Source organism: Somniosus microcephalus, chromosome 17 (genome assembly GCF_052327205.1).
Source record: "Somniosus microcephalus isolate GS21.2 chromosome 17, FLI_Smic_1.0, whole genome shotgun sequence".
In the NCBI taxonomy this organism is placed as follows: domain Eukaryota; kingdom Metazoa; phylum Chordata; class Chondrichthyes; order Squaliformes; family Somniosidae; genus Somniosus; species Somniosus microcephalus.
The window spans coordinates 81,270,555-81,297,775 of NC_141003.1; the positions used below are offsets into that span (position 1 = coordinate 81,270,555).

General features: G+C 42.5%; 1 protein-coding gene across 5 annotated transcripts; it reads right to left on the reverse strand.

The window, feature by feature from the left end:
• Positions 1-30: 30 nt before the first annotated feature.
• Positions 31-19,885, reverse strand: gata3 (GATA binding protein 3). Of its 5 annotated transcripts, none has more exons than XM_086010732.1 (7): positions 19,747-19,882; positions 18,866-19,240; positions 17,023-17,562; positions 13,930-14,031; positions 11,941-12,083; positions 9,093-9,218; positions 31-1,677 (listed from the first exon to the last, which is right to left on the reverse strand). In XM_086010732.1, exons 2-7 carry the CDS (start codon positions 19,098-19,100, stop codon positions 1,378-1,380), a joined length of 1,446 nt encoding a protein of 481 aa, XP_085866858.1. In that variant the 5' UTR covers positions 19,101-19,240; positions 19,747-19,882; the 3' UTR covers positions 31-1,377. The 5 variants fall into 5 exon arrangements, with proteins under 5 accessions (XP_085866858.1, XP_085866857.1, XP_085866860.1 ...); XM_086010731.1 differs by having other exon boundaries at positions 11,941-12,086; positions 19,747-19,881; XM_086010735.1 differs by having other exon boundaries at positions 1,616-1,701; positions 11,941-12,086; positions 19,747-19,885.
• Between the last annotated feature and the right edge of the window lie 7,336 nt (positions 19,886-27,221).

Genomic DNA, 27,221 nt, shown 5'->3' on the forward strand with positions numbered 1-27,221 from the left:
TAGCGGTTAAAAGTTGTACATGGAGCTAAGTTTTTTTTTTAGTAATTTTTTTTAATGTTTTACGTGAAGTTAAGGAAACGACAGTTACAGTACTTAACTCTCAAAGCTACAGAAACCCTCAGAGCAAGACCTGAAGATCACAGGAGGTACACATTACCAGAACCACAGTATTTTGTCACTAGGCCTTAGGCTTTTGAGGCCAATAGTGCTAACATGCAATTTTCATATTTCCTGTACACCCACAAAAGCAGAAATTTTGTGGTGAGAGGGACAAGCAAAAACAGACGCTGTGGTGCCAGGAAACCATCCAAACATCAGCAAACCAAAACAAAATTTTAAAAAACCCTCTCAAGCAGAACCGCATTAGATCAACAAAATTAAATCTAGTTTATTTTTTTTTTAAAGAAAAAAATATTATCGAACAAAAACTGTAGCAGTCTTTTTTTTCCCACTAGCAATTATAATTCTGTTAAATGTATACAACCATTCAGTTTGTAAAGCGTGTAATGAAATAATTCTTCTACATCTTCTCCTGGTAGTCTGAATTACTTACATACAAACAACAGTTACAGGAACTTGTTCACAATGCATTTCAGCCAGGGACAATAGCTGTCCGGAGTCCTCATTGGCAATATCCGTGTATAACACTGATTGCCTGCAACTGATAGCACTTCCTATATAGAGGCTGAAGCCCAGATAAATGGTCTGTCTACAAGGTAATGCATCAAACAACTTCCGCTGGTGTGAGGCAGTAGATCTGGGAGTTTGTTTTCGGCAGTTTTACGAGCAGCGAGGAGTAGTCTGGCTCTCGTCTGTCAGTTTGCTGTCTCCTCTTTTAAACTCTGTGCGTCTCCCCCTCAGTCCAAGGGTCTTCTCCAACCATCCACAGCTGATTATGGTACACACAAGAAGCTCCCACACGGTCTCTCACAGTTGACCCATTCTTCCTTGTATATTTTACAGGTATTTGCAGGATTGGGGGTGGGGGTGGAGTGGGGGGGGATGGGGGGGGGTGAGGGGAAGGAAGGGAGGGTGGGTGGCATCTTGTTTAAAATTATATTTCACAGCAACAAGATCCTGTCTCACAAATAAACAGGTGATCAGTCTACAATGGCGTATTCACAAATGGTGGTTGAGGATTCAGTGGTGGAGCATACATACACAGCATACTGAGCTCCTTGTAGGTGATGTCTTGGGAAACTCTTATCTGAAGCGAAGCTTACTAACAGAAGTATAGTTTATGGTCGTCCTGTCTCAGAGGCTTCCTACCATCTGAAAACGGTTGACGGTTGCTCGCTTTTTTTTTCTCTGTCATTTGGAAAATGTTAATGCAAAGCAGGCTTGCTCTGCAGCCCCAAGCTTCCGAGCGGGAGGCCTCTAGCCCATTGCGGTGACCATACTAGAGGGATGGTGAGGTCCGAAGGACAGACCGGAAGATGGATGCATTGGTGTTGGCGTCGTCAGCATGTGGCCAGAGTGGCTGAAGGGTGGAATATGGTGAATCGGGGACATGTGTCTCGTGAGAGCCGTGGGACTGAAAGAACTGGCCTTGTCCATGAGGCTTTTTGAAAACTCATCCAGACCATCGTGGGTCTTTTTGCTCTTCTTGGATTTACTGGACATTTTCCTGTTCCGAGTCTGGATTCCCTCTTTCTTCATGGTCAGTGGCCGGTTAATCTATAGATGAAGAAAGAAAAGGTACTTTTAAGATATTATATTTTATTCCCCCACCCCACCCCACCCCCTCCCCAAACCTACTATTTCCTCTCTTGTAAGTGCTGACCTTTGCTGAGCTATGGTTCTATGGGCACGGGCAGCTCTCACTGAAGAAGCCACCCTGCACGTGCGAGTCTAGACAGTGAGTATTGGCAGGCTATTCAACTACAGAGGGCCGAACCCAATGCTGTGCTCACACATACACGCACAAACTTTCCAGCGGGATTCCCTGAACCGCTATCAGAAGTGAGAACTCCATCTCATTACATAGGATTACATGGGATATACGGCACAGAAACAGGCCATTCGGCCCAACCAGTCCATGCCGGCGTTTATGCTCCACTCGAGCCTCCTCCCATCTTTCCTCATCTAAATCTGTCAGCATAACCCTCTGTTCCTTTCTCCCTCATATGCTATCGAGCCTCCGTTTAAATGCATCTATACTATTCGCCTCAACTCCCTGTGGTAGCGAGTTCCACATTCTCACCACTCTCTGGGTAAAGAAGTTTCTCCTGAATTCTCTATCTTTCCCTTTCCTAACGCAAGGTTGCGGAGGCTAAATTTTAACAACCCAACTGCTATCTCAGCGAAGATGAGCTAACTCACTACAGACTGGGAACTGAACTGTGTGTGACCTCTTGATCTGCAAAATATTACTGCAATGTTTACTACAACAAAAAGTACAGCTTGCTGAATTTGGTTTGTGACAATATTTTTCAATAATACCTTCTATGTATTGTACATACGAACAAGTAGCTAGAAAATAGATCATCTGCTATTTGCAATCAAAACAGAAACATTTACTGTCTAAACCTGAGGTACTCCTTATTTTTGCCTGTCTGTTCCTTTTACGCAGCGTGGACACAGAAAATGTTACAATTCCAGAGCACGAGAAAAGGAATGTTCTCAAGTTTCTGTGAGTACTATCTAGCTCGTCCTCATTTACAATTCCGCTGCTCAATTCCAGTCTTCAGACGCACTAGGTAACTTCAACAGCTGTCAATCAGGTTTTAAGTGGAAAACTAACACCTTCAAGGACATCACACCGCAGGGATTAGCACGGCTGATTTTCAGGCAGATGAGCCTTTAAGTACAGAATCAAAAAGGGCCTCAATCTTAAAGGAGTTTTAGAGCGCTAAATCTAAAACAATAATAGTTTGTGTGGTAAATGTCAGGAAATGACTGCCTATTTGAAACATTTCCCTTGATTAACAATGGTGCAGCACCAAAAAGAACGGAACATTTTACCAACTTCATCAACAGTGGACTCCACCTTTTTGGTTCCCAACCCGGTTCTGACAACTGAATTTGGCTATCACAAGTGATGCATTATGTGAATGTCCAGAATTAATACAGACTCATTTCCCTAACAACTGCCACCAAGTGTCTTGGAAAGGGATTCTTGCTCTGATGTGTGCACTGCACGTCACGCAATAGAACCCCCAGTTATAGACTGTTTAGTGGGAGAATTCAACTCCCAGTTTATTAGAACCTCGCCATGTGCATTGTACACCTATCACAGAACCATTGCTTTTAAAAGATCTTTGATCTGTTAGGCTTTTTTTTCATTCCTTTAAATAGCTTCATTTTCTTCACGCTTAAAAGTAAGGTTTCAGAAAAAAAAGAAACTTGCTGACACAGAATTGCATACATGTAGGCACTGTGAACACCCAAGTACGATGCGGTGTCACCCAAATGGATGGGTCGACGTGTTGATCTGAACACTGCCTCTAGCACTGTTCTGCACAGATCTTAGAACACTTTTTTTTGTTTCACACCCTCTGTAGTTCTTTTGCATTATATCCAGCGTGGATGTAAAACATTGTGTACGCTGCTCACCAGATGACAGCTAAATGGCTAAAACAGCCCTGGTTGTTAAATTTACAATTGTGCCTTCAAAGCATTTAACTTCCAAATTTTTTAAAAATACAAACTAAGTAAGTAGAGTGCTTAAGTAGTGGGATTGCGTTAATCTTTCCATTGCATACAGAAAATTAAGGTTAAGAGAAAATTAATCCACTCAGGCAACCAAAGATCCCTATTCCTCTTCCATTTCTTCCCATCCATTCTAAAGGTACTAGTTCATGCTGGATGCTAGACATCCTCTGGTACCTCACCCGAGTGGCCATATGCAGGGCTTGATCTTAATTTTTTAGCTATTAAGGGAATCAAGGGATATGGGGATAATGCAGGAAAGTGGAGTTGAGGTAGAAGATCAGCCATGATCTTATTGAATGGTGGAGCAGGCTCGAGGGGCTGAATGGCCGACTCCTGCTCCTATATCTTAGGTTCTTCTCATAATGCAAATAACAAGCAAAGGAAACTGGGAAACGTTCTGAGCAAACTTCTTAGCATTGCAAAGACAGTAAAATTCACTCTACTCATCATGTTGCAAACTATAGGACTTGGATGTTCTCCAGGTCTCACCTGTTCCCTCCACTTTTTTAGGTCAATAACAAGAAAAAAGGCATCTTCTATCAAACAGCTTGCAGTCCCTGTACACACAAAGGGTGCACATAAATCCATTCAGATTGATTGAGGCACATGCTACATGCAGGGGTTAAAAATGCCAAATTTGCACAGGAGGAAATGCGACCAATTTTGGGATTAAGGATCCAGAATTTTGCAGCTGCACGCAGTTTTGCACAGCAGAGATGAAACTCCCATTTGGAAGTGGATTGCACACATGTGGCATGAAAATCGTGCTCGAAGATTTGTATTGTTAAATGTTTTTATCTCGTGCTGGTGCTGCCAGGTTCTCAAAGCATGGACCTGGTGCAGCTGGCTGGAAGGTAAATGCAAAACTGCTTTAGGAGTTGCTAAAACCCAAAGGGAAGGATCAGAAGGTTAATGCCATCAGCCACTCTTAGGAAGTGCCGGCAGTTTTACATTTGGTTCACAGCCGTCTGCCCGAGACCAGCAACTTGGGAACACAGTGGTGCTAGTCGTGGGTCTTGCGCAATATAAAAGCATCTTGTGTTTCAGCTCACCTATTCTGGAAGATAGCTCAACCCCTGGTGAGTTACCATGTGGAACTAACTGTCTGCCACTGACTGTAGGGGTTTGTTTCAAATTTGCCCTGGGCTAATATTTATCCCTCACTCAAACATCACAAAAACACAGATGATCTGGCCATTGTCACATTGCTGTTTTGTGGGAGCTTGCTGTGCAAATGGCCTACTCCTGCTCCTATTTCTTATGTTCTTACGTTTGATGGTGTCGCTAGCTATTCAACTATAAAAACATCACAGCTAAGCCTAATCCTGGGCTCATCCAATGCTGAAACACAGGCACTTTCAATTGGGGGGGGGGGGGTGCGGTGGCAGAATGATGACTGGATTGTGATTATAAGCAAGAACCTTTGTTGATTTTTTTTCCTCTCCCCAGCCAAGGGCTGCTGAACCCAACTGCACCACCCCAGCCACTGTCCAAGATGAAAACTGCTAACTCAGCACAGGCCATGGCTGTAACCGCAGAGCTTACTGGGGAAAAAAGCTTTTTATTGTTAAGAACCAGAAAGGCAACACCAAATGTACATATTTCTCTCTGACTGCCAGACACAGTAAACTATTGTTTCCGACCTATCGTCAGTTTTCAGTGTATAATATTTGTACTTGCTGCATGTGAGACAGTGAGCAAATATGTCACCTTGACCCCGCCATCACCTCCAACTACAACATCTGCCTGGCCAGTTAGTTGGCGAAGAAACTGAGGACCAATCAATAGATTTTGAATCAGTTCCTTGTTTAGGTTTGGAGAATGGACTTCACTGATCCCTCAGGACAACTGAAACTTTTTCTCTAGGTTCTCACTTGCTGGCTTACTGTCTCAGACAAAGAAAATCCAAGCCCTTCCAATCTTAAACCGGTTCACCAATCTATGGCTTTCTCAGCTGTTCAATTTCCACCACCTCCCCCACCCCCTTCCGCAACGCAAATCTTTCTTCAGCGTGTATTGTCACATTGTGCCCCGTGACTTCAACTCCATCTCTGCTCAAGGTGCGTGTCTTCAAAGAATAAGGTCAAAGCAGTGGTCTGCTTTCCAAACTCTAGCTTGCAACCGCCCCTAAAGAGCAATCACTTTTCTAAACTGATCCGAAGCTGAAATCAAGTTCGCCACAGTGCCAGCACAGTAGAGAACGGACCTTCAGAAAGTTTCTGAATCTCTTTTTCCCTCTTATAGGTTGGACCCCCATCTCCCCTTCCCCAAACCCACGATAGAAGGCAGCAATCAGGAAGATTGCCATAATAAATCAGACTGAGGAGCAAGGAGTGAATTCCTCTTATGTATATTACGAGTGGGAGACAATTCACCAAACCTGCCCGAAAGAATGATAGTCAACCCTGTCCTAACTGAATAAAATGCTGTTCCAATGGTAAGACCAAAAATAGCATTTTAGTATAAACAAAATCTTCTGTAGTCATAAATCTGCTATACCACTTAATGGTTTACTTTAATACTGTCATCAAACTAATGGATCCTTGGCTGCATATTCCAAATGAACAAATGCCTACATAACAACAGTTACTGTACTCCAATGTAATTAATTGCACAAAGTGCTTTGAAGTGTCTCGAACATGTGTTAAATGATGATTTTCCCAAGTCGTACAGTGAACACATTACTATGGTGCGGATGCATTTGAACTTATGCCTTTGATGAACTCAAAAGGCATGACATTAATCAGAAGAAATCGTTGAGTCATTTTAAAACTATGCAAGCAATTTTATTTCTTTTACCATTGCTAAAATGCTGCCATCATTCCTCTTCATCATCATTCCTCCCTATACGTAGCACATGCTCTGATGCTCTCTGCACTACCTAGCTACTCTATCTGAATAGGTGACACGACCCAGGCCAGCGCCTCATCCATTCCTACTGAGGCAAGTTCACTTCTAGCCAGCAAATCTGTACTGAGGCTGCCTCATTCAACGCTAGTTAATGCCAATCTTCTCCTTTATTAATGATAAGCACTTACCAGTTCTATGTATTTTAACTCAATACTGTAAATCAGCGACTGCAGAAATTTGCTTTTTAAATTTAAATTAACACACGGAAAATTAGCCACTTTCCGCTCCATCTATACATTTACTATGTATTTTTGTTAATACAGTAACTATTCAAATCTATTAAATTACATTGCTATTTGTGGGAGCTTGCTATGCGCAAAATGGCTGCCGTGTTTTCTACATTACAACAGTGACTACACTTCAAAAAGTACTTCATTGGCTGTAAAGCGCTTTGGGACATCCTGACATCATGAAAGTCACTATATAAATGCAAGTCTTTCTTACAACTAAAATTATAGCACATTCAACTGTTCTTGCTAAATAAGCTATTACATCATGACATATTGTAATATTTTATAGGTCTTATAAGTCTGTAATGGAGGCTTAATGGTAAGGAAAGTACATTACAATATGGTCCAAATACTCTCAGCCCACAGTAGGATGCCTTTAGATGTTATATATGTTGCCCTTAGGCTAACCAGTTGGGCATAGACGAGGGGGTAGTACAGATTTAATGAAGTATTACCTAGACTGTATTGACAATGCAAAGATGGACAAGGGAGAGGAAATGTACAGTTACTGAGCATATCACCAAAATGATTTGATAAAGAAATCGGGGATGGTTAGTGAGCATCAGGCCAATCGCTGCCCCTCAAATCTAGTGTCACTCTATATTATTGGGCTTCAAAAGCAAATGTTTGTTCAACAGAGGTTGCTGATGTGGGAATAGTCAGTTAGAGAATGTGTGCAATACCTGTTTAAAATTACTGGCAAATACATCAAAGATCCAGAGAGATGCAAACCCCAATGCAACTATTTGAACTCTTAGGAGTTCTAGAGGCTAGTCATTATCTTTCTTCAATGTAACACTTTGAGACATTCTTGTAAACTTGCTAATAATAAGACTGGACAGAGATGGGCAGCGCCTAAATCAACAAACAAGACTCAAGAGCCTGTGGGCTAAAGTTTATTGGCAGCTGCCAGAGAAATGCACACCAGATGAAGTCTGCCCACACTGATGCACCGTAAGGATTAATTGATTGAATTAGACTGGCGCCACTCACGTGACAACTACCACAGCCTCTAAATCCTCCCCAATAAACTGACAACAGAGGTGGTCTCTCCCACACAACCTGCCCCGCCTCCTCGGCACATTTCGGGGGGGGGGAGACACAACCCAAAAGGTATCGCTTCCAATTTAAACCGTGCACTTGATGACTTCGTCCTTTTGTCAACCTTCACTCCACAGAATTTGATTAAAAGTGCCCGGGCGCCACATATTAACACGTTAACCAATCCAAGTCAATTACATTGGCTGCACTTCAATTCCATCTCATTTACAGCTGAATTGCCTTCAATTTCACTTTTATAATCAGTTACCTACTTTGACTCGCTGAATTTATTTCACAACATTGCAGTCTGCAATCAAACCGAGCAAGAGTTTGACCAAACGCACATCATTTGTCCCCCGCGAATTAATTTACATATTATTAGATTTATATATGATGTATTTATTATAGGTTTGACGGGGTCATTTTTTTCCTCCCCCCTCTTTCAATGAATGACCGTGTCATAGCGAAACTCCGGGTCTTATTTAACTTGCTTTGACACTCACATCACCCTCTACACACGGGATTGTTGATGCTTCAGCCCCGACAGCTCAATAGATCAAACCTTTCTGTTCTCTCAAGTTCCCTAGTTTTACAAGCACAAATGTCGGCCGCTCAGCCCATTCCATTTTTGTTTTCTTACCTCGGAATTATCTCGACAGTCTCCTGCTTTTTTGGGGGAGAGTGGGGGGGGGGGGGGGGGGTAGGCGGTTAACTTGTTAAATTCAAATGTTATCTCACGGTATATATTTCCCCCCCGCATCAACACACTGCTGCCAGCTGACCAGGAACTTGATGGTGTGTGTTTGTGCAGAGTCCCGTTTCTTCCTAACGTTGGCTTTCTCTATCCTGCAATCGCTGTATTTCAAGTAACTCTTCATTGCCGGTTGATGCTGATTATTTTCTCTCTTAACAATTCTGATTCGAATCAGTTTCGCACGTCAGAATACGTGCCAGGTGCGCCTATTTGTTTTTAGACAGCGGAATATCTTAATCCACAAACCATCCGCTCTAGTCCTTCCTGTTAAAATGACAACTTTTTAAATCATAGCACAGAAAGAGGCCATTCTGCCCGTCCTGCCTGTGCAGGGTCTATATTAACATGCACCGTCCTTTTGGATCATTGGAATGTGTGTCCCCCCCCTCCCCCCTCCCCCCCCCGAAAGGTGCAGGACACCGATTTGCAAAAGGAGGTGTTTGGGAGAGAGCCGGCGGGCAGGTCACAGAATCGCACCGAGGAACACGGTTGCGTCTACTCACGTTGTGGAGTTTGTAGTAGAGCCCACAGGCGTTGCAGACAGGGTCTCCATTGGCATTCCGTCTCCACAGTGTAGTGGTGGTGGTCTGACAGTTCGCACAGGATGTTCCTGCCCGTCTGGCAGCAGACTGGAATAACACAGCACAAAGGGAATGTTTTTTTTTAAAAACACACGCACGAAATCTGTCTATTCAAGCAAAGTCACAAGGGTTGAGTGCAGATCAATATATTGTGCTTCATCTCGCCAGTTTAAAACAAAATTCAGCATTAGATTTTTAAACTCAACATGTGTACATCATTTTCTATCGTGTTTCCTACATTGCAACAGACAAAGGCACTTCATTGACTGTAAATGCTTTGGGACGTCCCGAGGTCATCAAAGGCGCTATGTAGATGCAAGTTCTTTCTGTGCTTTTTAATTTTATTTTTCTAAATTTATGTATCATACTGGAGGCTTTTTAAAAAAAACGGTCTTGGGAATGCAGACACAGGCGATGATTGACTGTAAGCCCGCTGTTTCTACTGTACATGGTAAATACATCGTTGGATAAAGATGTACCTCATTGAAGCCCAAACCCATCGAAAACGAAATCAGCACAAATGTTACCTGGAGTAACTTTGATGCTCTTACAAACCCCCTGAAACGGATGAGTAACAGCCAGGCAAGTGAACAGAAACTTATTAAAGCAGGCCTGTCAAATGTTCCACAAATCATTAAACAATTGCAGAGTGAGGACTGAACTTAAAATGCGACATTTTTTTTGTTTACTTTTTCTTTTATATATGTAAGAATGTCACCCTGCTTAAAAATTCGCTCTTGAATTATTATATGTTTAAACCGAATCAATTTGTTAATCATAGAATCAGAGTACAGCACAGGAGGAGGCCATTCGGCTCATTGAGTCTCTGCTGGCTCTTTGGAAGAGCGATCCAGTTAGTCCCACTCCCCCGCTCTCTGCCCCCCCCCCCCCACCGCTCTCTCCACCCCCCCCCCCCCCCGCTCTCTCCCCATAGCCCTACAAGCTCAATCGGGATAAAACACATTCTACAAAAATCCTTCAATTCTTTGGCAAGCAGTTCATTGTATAGAACATCTTCAAAAAGAAAAATGTGCTCTATTGAAGGAAAGTGGGTTCCCTGCAATATGTTTGCGTAAGTTTAGGCAGGAGAATGGTCCACGTCTCTTTGGGGAGCGAGCCTGGGGTGGGGGTGAAATTCTTGGTATCTTTCGAATACTCAAGGAGTCCAGCTATAATATAAAGTTTCGTTAGTTTAAGCCATGATTTTCCCGGTGCTGCTAGCCGATTCCCAGCTTCCTTTTCCCAGGAACAGAATGTGAAAGTATTTTTTTTCAGGACGTGCACTGATCCACTTTAAAAAAAACAACAATCGACACAATTCAAACGACTCCTGGATTGAATAACTCTCAATACGTGTTATTGTCCGAAGGGAACAGAGAACAGTCCGGACTAATAGGGTGGCACATATTTTTCTCCTGATGACATAGACTTCGAGCTGATCCTGTTTAGACAGTCACCCGAAACTCCCTACACCAAACTTTAATCGTTCCATTCCCCCCCCCCTCCCGATTTCTTGTTCAAACACCTTTGTGTTTTGAGGTCGGGAAGCGATGTTGTTGTAGAAAGCAGTTATCTCGAGCCGGCAGATATCCGGCCGCCTTTGCAAAGGAAGTCAGCTTTTTACATTAGAGAGCAGGGGAGGCGGCGGGTGGGGGGGGGGGGAGAGAGGAGGAAGAAAGGGGAGACCCGCTGCCAAATAAGTGCACTGCAAACATTTCCCTCCCTCGAAAGTTTTCCTATCCTAACGAGGCTGTGAAAGATTGGAATTCCATTAGGGGGTCAGTCATTAGAATCAACATTTTCACAAGAGGACAAAGGAGTGCCCTGGGAGCGGGATGGTTTGGACAAGGGAATACAATTGATACAACAACATTAAATGCACGCTGATTGATTCGCAACAAATTATAATCAACTTTATTTTTTTTGATTTCCTTGAGGGGGGAGGGGGGACCGCGGTCTGAACAAGGGCTCTGGCAAACTAGTGACATATTAAAGCCAGAATAAGCCAGGTTCCAATGAAGACTAAAGAGACGGCATATCCCTCCCCAATTACAGTGTGAACTATTCACAGATATTGATGGCGAGGGTGACAGCAGCGTTTCCATAAGGTTATGGGGAAGGCCTGTCAAATGGTTTTGGAATGGTTTGTTAAAACCCACAAGGGCCTGTCATTCAGGTATACTGCTTTATATCGGATTAAAATGGAACGAGGACATGGTGTGCCTAAGTGGGTTGTACAACATATAAAAGGGGTTCGTGTTGGGTCCCACTCAATGACGTAGATACAATGCGTAAAAAAAAAGCCAACCTCCAACACTGACAACGGAAAACCAATAAGTACATTTTCTGTGAGCCATTCAGGAAGTCAGAGTGCGATTAGAAATGTCACTTAAGGAACGTATTGCTTGCTAAGATTTCAAATGGACTTCTTTTTTTATTATTTTACACCAATTTAATTTCCATTTGAACTTCAGTAATAAGTTGAAGCTTGTGACAATGAAAAGGGGCAAGGCGTTGAATGCATACAAAAACAAGACGTGTTATAATGTTCTTTGTCGTTTCTGGGTGATAGAAAAATACTAGAAATACCCGCGCCGATTCGCAGTCGCCTTTCCTTCCAAGACATTTGAAGAACTGGTTGCAGTACTCGAGGTGTCGTGTCAATTTCCGCAAACCACCTCCCCGCCCCCCGCCCCTCCAACAAAAAAAATTCTTACTCGATCAGGAAATGAAAAGCTGCTGTTTGATCATTTGATCCCCTGCTACGTACCAGTCTCCTCTTGGGTTTGATGAGAGGTCGGTTCTGGCCGTTCATTTTGTGATACAGACCGCAAGCATTGCACAGATAGTGCCCTGTGCCGTCCCTCCTCCACAGGGGGGTCGAGGTGGCTCCACAGTTCACGCATTCTCGACCTTCTGAAACAAAATCACAAGCCAGTCACTTCCAGACACCTCAACGCGCCACACTTTAGGAGCTGAATTATTGCACGTGCAGGCCAGAGGTTGGGCAATGCATTGCTGTACTCTCTGCATTGGTGTCGCTTTGCAGTAGTGTTGCCCAAAATGCATTAACCACTAGCCACATGTGGCTAATTGGAAATCCAGAAGTGGCTAATTGCCTTTCTGATTAGCAGCTAAAAATGTGCATAATAGACACCGTTCTTGGGCATGTGATCTCAATACTCATTTCGTGCCTGTGTGCGTTAACCTTTCTGAACGTTTGTTGTTTAAAGGAAAGCAGACTTGTTTCTTTTTCATCGTTGTGAGTGCTTTACTTCCTTGGTTACTGAATGGTGGCAGATGCTTGTTAAGTAAATGCACACATGTGGAAGTGCAATGACTTGTATTGTGTGAGTGCATTAAGGTGGTTTCTAGTAAAATGAGTACGTGTGGCGATGGTGTCGCCATAGCCAGACCTGCACCTAATCAACAATTTCTAGTGGACAACACTGGCTTACAGTGTACGTACCCAAGTGTCTGCATTCAGAAAACAGGCATGACTATTATTTCCATGCAGGAATATTGTCTATATTAGTATAACTAGGTATGTACACTCTGGTTAAACGTCAACAATTGCCTAAGTACTATATCTGAATGTATCGTTGACTGTATGTATTTATATTATAAAATAGATATTGTGTGTAGTATTACTATTGGACCTGTCTATAGGCCTGCCTGCAATGCAGGTATGTTTTACTTTACAAATATGGACTGTACAAATGGACGCGGTTGGGTAGGCATAATGACCGATTTTGAGGATTAGAGTTGTAAAACATGAAAGGTTGTGTTATAATATTGGAAGCCAAGAGTGGAATAGTCCACTCTCAAAGGTACCTCTGTAACCCAGGTTGAGGTAGTTAGAATGCTTTGGCACATTTTGCTCGTATATAATGTGCTTCTGCTACACAGTCATAATCACACAGTTGCTTTTCCTCTATCTTTATGCAGGGCCCTTTGTTTTCGTTTATCTTTCAGTACATCATATTGTAAAAGTACATGTGAAATGTTTTAGCATTACTTATGATGGTTAGTGCGTTTCAGTGCTCTTTAAAATGATCCTTTATTTAATTTCTACATAATGTGCATGGCGCCACAGAGGACATCAAAGTACGATCAAGTGTGTTCTAACTCACTTTTTAGGCAAATATTTGCAGTGCAGTGGGAACACAATTACATTAGGCTGAGTGCAGTCTTTAACTTGGAGGTTAGGATATCTTGTTAAAGCTATTTGTAAACGCCAGCCAAAGGTTATTACGAAACTTTAATGGTCGATGTTTATTGGAGGACCAATAGATAACTAAATGAGTAAGTTACATGCACTGGTGGGTTCACATAAATGGACAAAAAAAAGTTTTATAAAGACTATTTCCCAGTTATATATTTGCCAAATTTGGGTCAGCTCCACAAGAGTCAACCTGCTGAGTACTGGCAGCATAAACAGATTGATAAATAACTTTAAAATATGACTGATGCACATTAACAACACACACACACACATACACAAACTTAAAACAATGGATAATTGTACATTTTACAGTTTTCAATAAATTGCCATGGATACTGCAAAAAATCTTAATTTCTAGATGCAAAAGTGTCAACTGTGCTAAGGCTGGCTGTCTCCATCAGTAGAGCAAAAAAAATGCACATCATCTATTGGTAATGACTACGTGAGCACTCCTAGCTGTTCACAGTTGACATCTTTTTTGACAATCATATGCCACATACTGGACAATGTCCTGACCTACATAAAGTTGCACACCTATTAAAATGTCGAATGCACATATCCCCAGTTCACTACAGCTTGATCGGTCAACTTCCAAATGGTGCAATTTACAGTCACGAAGTATTTTTTCGCGATCCCCTGAAAAAACAGAAGGGGAAGGGTCAATGCATTGCTTATTTATTCTGTATGCCAGTCTGAAGAAGACTCAGACACATTAAAAGGGACTTTTGTGCATTAGATTTTTTAATAAACATTCAAAAAAAGGGGGGGGTTGGGGTGGGGAGAGGGGTATTGTGATCAATTCCTGACTGATTCTGAGACCGTGCTGTTTTCAAATTCAAAGTAATATCAGTTTCACAAATCCAAAATTCGCCCCAGCTCAGAGATGTACTTCGAGCTGAGCAGAACGTCAAAAGAGCAAGCCAAGAACTCGCCGGTTTGGGGACAGCAATAAACACTGTCCAGCTGAAAATAAAGTGAGCTTGAAAGGGGAGTACTGCAGCTCTAATGGACAGTGTTGGAGATGTGTATTTTTTGAAGGGGGTGGGAGATGATGAAACTAACACGTCCCATTGTCTCAGTAGCAACTCTTGTATATTCAGTTTGGCGCGTGTGCGCGGTGACAACCACAAGATTTAAAATAATAGTTAGCTGGTAATATCACAACTACAGAATTTTTTCACCCTTTCATTTTTTTTTCTGTACTACCACCTTTAACTTCTAAGTTGCAATCGCTCCCCCCCCCTCCTCAACTGTTTCCCCCCGCCCCCCTCCTTGAATGTTTCTTTTCTAGACGGTGAATCTTTAAAGAGCATGCAAAGGGTAATGAATAAATACGTTGAGTGGAGGCATCCGCACCCTAACCACAAGCTCTAACCGTTTTTCCAAAAGTTGCAGCTTGACATGCTCGCGATAGAAAAAAAACACACTCGGGGGCAAAGGCACCCGTCCTTTGAACCAGAACAGGTTCCCAATATTTCACCTTTAAATGTCCGTATCCATTCTTAATTTTTAAGAAAAAAAGGGGAAGCGAGGATAGTTGTTGCGCCAATCCTTCTGTCGGTTCGGGCCGTTCTAAACCGCAAATACCTAACTTATGCATTAAAAAGTCTCTCATAAATAAAGTGTGTAAAAAAAAAAACCCATCACGCAGAGCGACAAAAATGACCTATTTTTAAACATTTTTTTCCCTCCTAGCATGTATCAACTTACGCCTAGTCTGCTGCCACATGCAACACTACAAGAACAGCTTTGTCGAAATCCAGCTGATGCAAGTCATTTTCAATAAGTTAGCCCTAGGACCTGATCTGCCATACAAATAGCTATTAATCTCACAGTAATCCCACCATGTACAATATAACTGTGGCGGAATATTTTAGAAGCGTCATTCACGCAACATATAGATGCAAATGCAAAATGCAAAAAAAAATCATCATAATCATACACATTTATGAAAGGAATAACTGCAAAATAAATATTGCTGAGCGGAGAAACCACTTCTGTTATTTTGTGGGCTGTCTTTACCCATTACCTAACCTGTAATTACTTAATATATAAAATTGAGGTCTTAATGAAGGAATGTATTTATTGACGGTGTTCGAGTTAATAAATGTGCATGCTTGTATTTGCTTGCTCCACTGTTAATGTCTGATACTTGCATTAATTAGATCAATGTTGCCGACTAGCTAATCTCGGGCTCGCTGGTTTATTCAGTCACCGATAGCATGCATAGCAGTTCCATTTGTGAAGCTGCACCACCACCACCACCCCCCCACCCCCCTCTCTCTCCCTCTCTCTCTCGGCTGCTCTGCAGTTTGGCCTGTGTCTTGCCGCATCCGGAACCTATTAAAGTTCACGGCGCTGGATAAACAATGTAACTGTCGCGTGCATCAGTCTGAAAATAATTGGATTAACTAAAACACAGAAACCCGAAAAGGGCCAGTCTGCTTGTCCCAGTCCCATTAACCGCTCCGCCGACACAGCTCCAGAAATCTGATCAGATTCGCCGGATCGCTCTCACCGGGAAACATGCACTAGATTAAATTGAGTTCATATGCAACAATAAAAGGTACACAATAAAAGCGATTACAAATCTCCGGGTATAGTTTTACATTGCAAATTACAACGTTTAATGGGAAAGACATTGCTATTTCCCTCTGTTTAATGGTCTTCAGGTTGTTGTAGGAACAAACTGACATCTAAACTACTATCACAGTTGATAAGCAACCTATGAACTACTGTACCTGTGCTGCTCAAGAGGAAATGGGAGGGGTGGTTTGATATTAAGACAAGATAGGCTATTTCCAGTGTTTAGGTTTGAAGTCTGTGTCAATATAAGATAGGTTTGCTGTAATTTCGTAAACTGCACTGCTTTGTTTAGTTTAGTATTTTTACATAAAGAAAGCCTTGCATTTATATAGCGCCTTTCACCACCTCAGGATGTCCCAAAGCACTTTACAGCCAATGAAGTACTTTTGAAATACATCCATCAGCCACAGCTTGTGTGTGTTTGGAGGAGTTGTGTGTTAGGATTTGACATCTAGTCAAATTCAGAACATGTATGTCCCTTTCCAAGCTTTATTACTAATAGTGACATAATCACAGGATGCACGTATTACTGCAAATATGCCCCAGTTCTTCTGTTCTAATTATAAGCTAACACTAACCCCTATTGGTGAGTGTATGTGTTTTACTTATTACAAATTTGAATTCAAAAAGAATTCACAGTGGGTAAAAAAATTGGTTTTAATGCAAAAGTAAGTTGGATCAGGACATTTATGGCACTCAATGTGGCGTATATTGCATGCACTGCATGAATGAATTGGATACAGACTAGAATGTCTTAATTACTTATTTAATGTAAATCTTTCTAAAGTATTGCGTTCTGTTTGTGTTTATTTGTGCACTGGTACACACTTGTTTATCCCAAAGAGCTATCATGAGTTCACAATTCCTTTCATAATTCCGACTAAGGGTGTCTACTTTCTAATATCTAGATGATAAACATACAGGTAAGATTATCAATTTGATATAGTAACCTTGATTTCACAGTGCCTCCAGGTGTTTCAGTGAACAACACCATGGTTGGTGCTGGATGCCTTGTTTAGTAAGGAATGGAGTGATGCTTACCTGTGCTGGAACGAGCTTTTGGTCTTGCTTTGGAAGGAAAGCCCGGGGGAGATCCTCCTAACAGGCTGCCAGATGGGAAGAGGCTGGAGCTGTATTCAGGGACATAAGGTGGGTAAGAGGCCAGAGGGTGATGGGCTGAGGATGAGCACCCTCCTAATGACATGCTGCTTCTAGGGTGAGAGGATCCTGTCTCCAACTTCATGCCCTCAGCCAGGGACACCTGGTACTTGATGCACTCCTTGTCCTCCTGGCGGCTGGAGCTGGTGGGCCCGGAGGTGGCGATGGTAGGGTCTGGGGAGACATCCTTGGGAGGGGTTGGGGGAAAGGTGAAGAGGTGAGGGCTGGAGTGTCCCGCCGAGAGGGATGCTGATGAGGACGGAGGGTAGACGGAAAGAGCTCCCGGGGAGCTGTGGTGGAGTGGAGCCTTGCTGAATGCACTCAGATTCCAAGGAGAAGCATTGTGATGAGAGGCAAGGGCTTTTCCTCCATCAAGCCAGGACAGAGAGCCATGAAGCAGAGGAGGGCGGCAAACCTGACCCCCTAGAATGACAAAATAAAGGTGTGGATCAGTATACAACATGGCACATCATCAAAATCCCTACTGAAATGTCTTTCAAATGTACTTGACATAGATGCCTCAATTCCAGTCTCAGTAAAGCTTTTTAAAAATTTTAAATCATATAAATGCTTAAGACACGCAGTCTGATACTCAGTTTTTACCTTAAAATGAACCCCTTTTGGTAGTGGTGCTGCCTGTTTTAATTGTTTATGCTCATCTTTATCCATATTCCCAAACTTTCATCAAGGATAATGTGCTGACGCTGAGAGGCGGTTTTTTTCTGCCTTTTTGGACAATATTAAACGCTTGTTGTACAGTATTCAATTCCCTCAACATATCATTCTTTATGCATAATGTGTACTGCGGTCGATATGGTATATTAGGCTAATGGGAAGGGCCGTGCAGAGTGGAGCCTACAATGGGAATCCAGATACATCCTTTTAGATACAAATTTAACGTATTTTTTTGCAGAAAAAGTAAGAATTGTTTTTACGGTGCGTGTGTCACATAAACGCTAAGCGGTAGGGAGAAATGAAAAGGCCACAAAAGTACTTTCAGTTTATAAAATATATAGCTTTCTCCGCCAGCCACTAAACCTGTCACGGACAAGCGCCGCCAATGACAGCTTTTAAAGGCATTCAACAGGTTACAAAATGAACGCCCACGCTGCTAATGGTCACACACAAAAATGAGAACATTATGTACCAAGTGTCCAGTCAAGCTTTGAAATGTCAAACTTTGCGATAGGCAACGGTGAATGTAATAATCCCTAACGGATTAGAAAACCTGGTTTCAATTGACATCGTAATTTAATGTTTTTTTTTAATGTAATAGTTTCGAGACACACCAAACAGCACCTCTCTAGTACATCCGGGAAGTGCTTGCAGTAAATGGCCCAAGTGTCCCCTTTTTTTTCTGAAGATCTCGAACAATATGTCAATTTCAGACCAGAAATTGCAATAGGAAGTAGGTTCTTTTGTTCCCTGGTTAGTAATAAAACGTTGCCTTCTTGGAATACAGTTTAAAAGGCATTTGTTTTTTTTAAATGTTCCATATAAGTTAGCTTGCACTTTTCTCACTTCCCCAGGAAAGTTATCAATAGAGGCCTCTTTTTAAAGAAAAATGAAAATTTCGCCATAAAGGCAGACTGATCTTATTTCACTTCACTATGGGGTTTTTTTCACCCCCCCTGAAATGGTTATCTGTGTGGGATAAATGATAAAATATCTGGAGCGGAGAGAATGCACCCGGGAGTGTTGAAAGCTCCCGACGCCTCAGTCTTACCATGGTGGGGCGGTGGGTATCTCTGCACGGCTGCTCGGACCGAGTTTCCATAGTAGGATGCAACGTGGTTGGCTTGGCCGTCGATGTTGAAAAGTACATCCACTTCGTCGGACTGGAGATAGGGCGCCGAGTCCACGTAGCCATGGCCGAGCCCGGGGTGGTGAGAATCGGGATGCTGCCCATTTAACACGGCCGGGTGGTGGTGAGTCATCCAACGGGGCTGATCAACTTCCATCGCGACCAAACTTTTCGAACGAACTTGGGGGGTTTTTTATTTAAAAAAAGAATATATATATATATTTTAAAAGTCCAAGATTTGGTCTCTTTAAATTACAGAATCCACAAAGTGATCTTGGCGGCTGTTTGCTCATACACCTGTGCAGCGGGAGGAAGAGGGAAAGAAAACGAAGATTACTTCAGACGAAACTAACACCTGATCCCCTTTAAAGCAAGAGACAAAAATCAAAAAGAAAAGCAAACAGATCTAAAATCGAAACTAATTTAAAACGGCGGAGACTGCTGAATGCCTCGCATTGCCGAATGCGGAAAAAGTTATTAACAAGGAACAATTTTTTTTTTTAAAGCTATTAGTTCCATCGCCTGAATTCACTTCGTATCGAATACACGACCCCACCAACCTTTAGTTAAACCGCGACTCTAACCATGCATTTCCCTGATCAATAATTATCTTCTAAATTATGAACTTTAACGCGGCTACTATTTAATTACAATAATTATACTTCTGTCGTAAATGCATCTTGTGCTGCAATATTTGTTTTCTTTTTTTTTTAAATGAACAATTTTACAACACCTTCGCCCTTTAAAAAGATTTGGGATAAAATGAATGGATTGTTATTTTGCAAAAAGAATGCAAGACAAACCTTTTTTTGCTGGCTGGGAGAGTTTTATCAGCCGCACACATTGGCTGTGGCTAGAGAGCTGACTGATCAGATTGTGTTTATGTCCCAGTTTTTTTTACAGTGGAGGCATTCTCTCTGAACTGGCGGATGGCGCCAGTCGGCTCAGCGCACGGCGCGTCGAAACTTAAAAACAACCCACCCCCTCGCCACCAATCAGGGACCTCCTTCTGCTCGCCTCTCCGCCGCGACCAGGCGTCGCCCTTAAGCGCCCCTCTCATTGGCCGGACCTCCCTGGGCTCGGCTGCCGATTGGCTGGTGGGCCCAGTCCCCGGCGGGCGTTCCATTGGCCGAGGGCTGGGCACCATTGTCACAGGGTTCGAAGGAGGCGGAGCCCAGTCAGAGGGAACTTCCTCCTCCTGCCCAGTCGCGGTTGATTGGTGCAAAGGTTTAGGGCTGGAGAAGGCAGCTTCTGACTATTGGTTAGCTACAAACGCCAATCAATTCGCTTCCGCAATTAAGTTCGTCCCAACTTTCCCCCAAAAAAAAGTCAATAAAAAAAGGCACATTTTAAATAAAATGCAATTATGTTTAAAAAAGATTCTGTCCATCCTGAGAATGATTGTTTCTTTATTATATTAACACTCACCGGGATAAACACTCAATGTATTTTACGCGTGAAGACTTCTCATTTTAATTTATACAAAACGCTGTTCTCATTTTAAAACAAACCATTTATATATTGAGCAACATCTTAGTGTGGTAAATAGGTAACGAGGGAGAAGTGTGGTGATTGAGTAATGAGGGGTTACTCGAAAGGACCAGCAATTCTGAAAATATGCATTGCCCTCTGAACAACACACGATAAATGGCAAGTAACACTTTAGGAGATTCTGGCGTTTTGCAGGTCAGATTGCTCACGAGTAAATCAAAGAGGTTCTTTTTGGAAAATATTTTCCTAAACATGTTTTTTTTTCCCTTCCCCCCCCCCCCCCCCCAGCAAAGGATGGCAACAGGTGATTCCACCCCCCCCCCCCCCCCCCTTTTCTATTCTCTCTCTTTCTAGATGTAATCGCGTCAGGTAAGCGCAGTGGCTCGCATTCGGGAATCATTCCACTTCACTGCATCGGAATAGGAGGGCCGCGGGGTGGTATTTAGTGTCTGATTCCCAGCTTGGCGGGTTCTGGCCCACAGATTGACAGTATGTAATTGGGAAATGGGAGGTTGCTCTTTTGATACTATGCACTTCACTGAAATGCCCAGCCACGCCGACGCCACTTGACGTGACGTCACGAGTTGAATAAACAGTCAGGAAATGAGTTTAGCACAATGAGAGAGCAGAGGGAATTTCATATTTAAAAGGCTTTGGCGTGCCACCGGAAACAACATGCAAGGGGGAGGGGGTCCATAATTTCGTCTATGCCAGATAGTGCTGAGAAAATAAATATTGTTGATTCTGAGCAAAATAATTTGTTCTGGAGTTTTTTTTAAAAGAATTAAGGCCCTTCTAAACATGACCACTTTTCTAAGGTTTATTTGTGCCCCTCTAAGATATTAAGACCTGGAGATTCTGGGTGCCAACAGGCGTACGCGCACTGTTTATTCACCATCTAAAAAATATTTGCCAAAGATAAAATTCACTGAATGTGCTCTGACAGAAGCAGCAGAGGCCGAAAATGCATTTGTGCTTTTCACGTTCAGAGACTTGAATTTCTGCACTAACTAGCAATCCAACCTAATTCCAAATAAGGTCTCGAATCCTTTTGATGTTAGTCACTGTAGTGCTGGCCCTAAACATAGAGTTCCTGTTTATTCAGCATGACTGGGTTTGCGAAGAGGTTACTCTTTTTTTTTAGAAAAAAATTAATCAATCTTCATGATCATCACACAGAACCGGCACAATATGCGTTTCAAACATAACTTTTCCCACCTCACCCACAAAAAGATCTTTGTATTTTCTTTGAATGCGGGAGATGGTTAAAATGGCGATTGATTTCTGCCTTACAAGTTTGTGGCTAACTCCTTGCCTATTGATGCACAGAAAACCTTGATAATCGTGCAAGCATATCATATTTAATGCGTGTGCTTTCAAAAGTCGGGCTACTTTTAACAATAAAATGGACATTGACCTTTTCAAAGGGGTCGAATGCCTCCTTCGCAGCGTAGTTTTCCATTATACAACATTGGGTCCTATATTGTTCACTTTCTTTCCCCCGTCCCTCTCTCCAGACTAACCTGCTCACCTTCCATCCTCGGGTTGGTTCATAAACCTTCTCAGGAGAGCAATGATACTTAATGAGAAATCAGAAGTCTCACCAAGCACTTGAATAGGCCAAACAGATGGTATATAAAGTGACATGTTGTTAACACTGGACTGTAAAAATATGTCATGTATAGAGAGCATTTTACTCGAAGCATTGGCCCAGGCCCAATCTTCCCCATTCCTTAATACATAGCTTCCTAACTGGTGAAATGTTTGATGGCAAGAGGAATAACCTCGCGTCCCAACACTTTCAGGTGCGATCTTAGCAAAGCTTAACAAGCCCAAGCAGTTGACTTCAGTAACTACCGTGGATGAGTGATGACACAGGAACAGCGGTACTATAATTACAATCTGTGGACCATCATTTATTGAGGGCGACCACACACGATTGGGGGGGGGTGAATATGGTACAATGACGGATTGAAAGAATAACTTGTCGCGTGTGGCAATTGGCGCTCTCTGTTGAACGCGGCAGCTGGTTCTTTATACACCACAATTGTTAACTTTAAGAAATGTGGAGTCTGAAGAAGACCTATTTTTTGTTGGTTATTATGCTTCAGCTGTTACTTGTAATCCCGCCCAGTTACATGGTGTGTGCTGATTGACGGGAGCCGGCTAATAGGCGCCATTGTTTCAACAATTAGCGCAAAAAAAACCAATCGTGGAGAGAGAAAGAAAAAACCATTCCATTTGATTTGAATTTTAAAAGGCGCGCCACCGCGATTGATGTGGCTTGTATCTCTCTCTCTCTCTCTCTCTATCCCTCTCTCTCCAGTTGAGAGATCCAAAGAGAGACCAAAAAAAAAACCAAAAAATTGCCTGGGGAACATTATCCGTCGATTCACATCGATCTCGTCCTAAAGACTCAAGAACATGCTTGCTGTTCTGCTGTGATCACGCACCGCATTGGAGATAGACCACGTGTAAGCGGGCAGATCCTGACTAGCCAGAAATTACTGTTTAATTAACTGGGTAACAGTTGCACTGCCTTGCTTGCGGTTCGATTTGATCTTTCTCTTTCAATATATATAATATTTGGTTTAATCACCGCTCCTCTGTGCAGGTAAAGCTGTATAAATAGCCCTTGGCTAAGGCGCAGGGTTACGCGGAGGACACACAGCCTGGAGGCGGACAGCTCCCATATTGTTAGGAGAAAATAATGTTAGCCAGTAAAAAAAAACTTAAAATAGAGCGACTGACTTCTGCATATTAATAATAGAGATCCGTTCAAACGAGTAGGTGTGCGTGCGGACCGGACTGGTCGGTAACTAACAGATAAGCTGCTTCAAGTCGGACATGGTTTAGATATGTTACTATCCTAATGGATTACAATTAGGTTTATTCCTCTTTTTTTTTTTAAAAGCCTTTTATAAACGCTTGAAGGAAACGCGTATGAAAAAATATAAGGTAATGGAATTCGTTAGTCGCTGTGTAAGCGCAATGCATTCTATTTCAAATTGTAATTACAACGCCTTTTTATCAATCTGTTTAGTGACAGACCTCTTTCTAAATCAACTTTGATATAAACGCGCGGAGGTTTCAAGATTTATGGAACTGATCTGACATTCACAAGCGAATCGTTTGGGTAAAGGAACCCAGACATCTGTAGGTAGTAAGGACAGGCTGATTATTTATTGTCCTCCTCCCTCCCCCAGAACATTCTTATTTAAGTGCTAATTCGATTCTTATCAGATTTATCACTTACAGAAGGAGTAAAGGTGTTGCGGTGCTGATATATTTATCGTTAAGTGGTGACACGCAGAGGAGAAATGTCTTTTCATCAGAAAATTGATCAGTCCGATGTTCAGGCGAAATCAGAAAACCGAACAGCGCAAAAAATGGGCAATCAGTGATTGTGCGATACTTGTGAAAAGAATGTTCCCGATATTCTGAAAATGTGCCTTTACTGATCTGGATGCGGGATGAGTGTGTGTGTGTTTTAAGTCCCTGCCTTGCGTGTATGAACACGCTGAGCAATGACATGTCAATTTCAGGTCTCAGGCTGGTAAGTTCCGGTGAGTTTCACTCTTTGAATAACTGAGGCTTGTTATGAACTTAAGACAGCGAGCGTTGCTGTGCGTAGTCTTAAGTCGGATCATGTACTGCAGATCCTGAATGCAATATTTCTTTAAGCGCTTCTCCTTTCTCTTCGCTAAAACCAAAACGAGTTTTTTTTTTAAAAAGCTTAAGTCGTCTAAAGTAACCTTAACAAACAAACAAGGAGAGTTTAGAGGTGAGCTCAAGTGTGAATTGGACAACGTGCAGCTAGAAAGCTCGTCAGCGATATAGGTACTAGACTGTGGTTATATAGTGAGGCGGCAATTGAGTGTGTGACCATCTCCACTGCACTGATGTCAACCTTTCTAAGTCGTATCCCATTCACAAAGCTTGATGGGAGATGGTTGACAAGGATTGTAGAAGCAAAGTTGTGTAAATTTTGCGAGAAGCTTAATAAATCTGCACACAATGACGTTGTCTGAAAAGGCACTCAGTCCTTCACTTTGGCACTGTGGCATTTCAGGCCGAGGAGGAAAAAGCGTGAAACAGGCTAGAATATTATTGGACCAACATTTTCACAATTCCATTAAATATTAATCATAACCAACTTGTCTGTCTGTCTGTGTGTGTGTGCGCGCATTGGACTTAAAACAGGATTACATTCTGTATTATCACAGAGCGAGGATGGGCCATTCCTCTTCCTAACATTGTCTTGTGGTTGGGGGGGGGGGGGCGGGGAAAGAATTGCTCTGTTCGCTATCTGTAACCAAATCGTAAAGCGTTCATAGCGACCAGAACAAATCCTCGCTTCACAGCAATTGTTGAAACTCAGTAGGAAGACTGAATGCTTTCTACTAAGTTACAGCCTGGTCCATTAATATTGTGCCTCAGCATTGTGTCTCCGTCCCGTTACAAGACTTGATAGATCTTTCAACTCATTCTTTTTTTTTAAAAGTCGTCCGGTTTACCGAAACGGAGCAGCCAGCCATTCTGTAGCGGTCTGTTTAGAGTTGACAGAGTGAGAGGTGAGGCACTAGCCTGAGCTCCTGACTTATCTCCGGCTTTGTCAGGTAGAATACTCGACCTGGCATATACTGAGATAGTGGCCAATGACTGTGCGGCGATGACTGCAACAGTCGATTCTGAACTCCAGTGTGTCCTCCCTCGAGTATCAGGAAGGACCTATCGCCTCTCAGAGGTGACAATGTGTATCTTTAATGCAGAACAGTGTTAATAAAAGCGCCTACAGTCTTCAGAAGAACATCCCCTCTCTCCGACGCACTGTACATTCCCCTTAACAGCAAACAGTTCCATGGGATGGCAAGGGCCAAAGAACGGCCGCATTGTTCGGGACATGTTTCATCGCAAAGTTTAGCTGGTTAATGAGATAGCACTTTATCTGTCGGCGTCTCTGTCAAGTTTTACAAGACCCACCGGGGCTCCGGGGCCCATCCATGCGACCCTTTTGCTGTTTCCTAAAACATGTTTTAACATTTCAACACGGGGGGGGGGGGGGGATTACAATCCCAACAAGACATATTTCGCTGTTTTAAACGAAACGCGGTTTAATTGCCAGTTCAATCCGCGATGCGGCGCTTTCGGCGTACTGATCGCTATCTGTTCTAGGTTTGATTTCAAAGGAAACACCGCGTATACATTCGTGTTCACTCATTTCCCTCTCATTTTTGATCTGTACGCCACAGCAAGATCGCAGCTCCACAAATAGCATCAGACAGGCCGGGTCGCCTTTGTCTGTTAGAGGAGTGGTTCACATTGCGGCGACTGCGTCCTTTATGTAAAAAAAAGACAAAAGTCGGAGTAAAACTGAAAGCAATGAGATGCGTTGTGGTGCTAGGGTAAGAGCCGGATCCACGGGGACAAGGTGATTCACTGCCCTTTCAATACCTTGTCGAAGACTGGGCATAAGTTTTGCCCTCCAGACAGGGAGCAGATAGATGGGCAACATTATGTTAAAATTGACAAGCCATTGTTGTCTTAACCCGTGGGATATTCAAATCCCCGATAGAGGTACATCAAAACCATCAAAACCACTTCACATTTATATCCTTAGCGAAGTCATTTTAAAAGTTCCACATATAAATATATACACACATATATGTATAAACATATATGCACACATTGCACATGCATGTATTCACATATACAGACACGCACACACATATATATACATCAACATGAATAAACACATACATGCACATAAAATACACAAGTATATACATAAACATATTCACACTCCACTTACAGATGTTCCCGTTGATGGATTTACCAAGGGAAGACAGGAAGCGCCTGTCTGCAAAAAGTGAAATTGACATGAAATTGATCAGTATTTTGTTTGAAGAGAGACACCGTGGCTGTTAAATCACGACCTTCCCGGGTGACACTCTACCTTTCGTTGCTTCTGTTCAACAGTGTTTCACAGACTTAACACAAAAACGGTGACCCGATCTGGCGCAGCCAGTATCACTCACCTCCTTAAAGAACTTTAGCACAAATGTTTCATTGCCAACAGAAAGGAGGATTCCCAGACACAACCGTAGTGCGTTGTACCATTACTGTCAGCATGCCTGAGCAAGATACCTGCCCAATGCTCTCTCCCCTCACCCCCCCCAAAAAACCTTATTCCGTTAATAAATTCCACTGTGATACGCCACATCGATTGAGTCAGTGCCGGATTCTAATATACCCATTCGCAAAAATAGAAATGACGGTATTTAGGTTATAATCGGACTAAGCCTATCCACTTTGTGTAAAATTAATATTTAGTTTGTTAAATAAAGGGTTCGCAGAGATACCCATCGCGTTCAGATCGTTCTCTTACACCTTTACATTCCAGACCGGGTTAATCAGGCTCAATTTCATATTTTGTGCAGTTCAAAGCGTGCATTTTGCACCTGTACCTCTCTCTCTCTCACACCCGTCAAAGTCCATTAATTGAGTTCCACTCCAGCACAGCAGCAAGCGGCCCCCCACCCGATACAGTGTCTGATCAGTCTCACACCATATAACATTGTTAGTTTATTTTGTGTATATCTACACGCGATCAGACCGCTGCATTGCCAAGTAGCCCCGCCAGTTGTAATAGTAACTAAATATGAATTAATTTTGATTATTTCATCCTGTGTAATGCACACTGCCTTTGCACAATGCGATCAGCTGTATTTTAGGGAAGGATCGTCAAGATGCAACTGAAATTAAGTTCTGACTATATTTAATTTAA

Coding starts and splice junctions, on each gene's coding strand:
- gata3 (XM_086010731.1), bottom strand. CDS start 19,100: ATGGAAGTTGATCAGCCCCGTTGGATGACTCACCACCACCCGGCCGTG. Junction 14,032..17,022: donor AAAAGCTCGTTCCAGCACAG/GTAAGCATCACT, acceptor CTGTTTTTTCAG/GGGATCGCGAAAAAATACTT. Junction 12,087..13,929: donor TGCATTCGACATTTTAATAG/GTGTGCAACTTT, acceptor ATTTTGTTTCAG/AAGGTCGAGAATGCGTGAAC.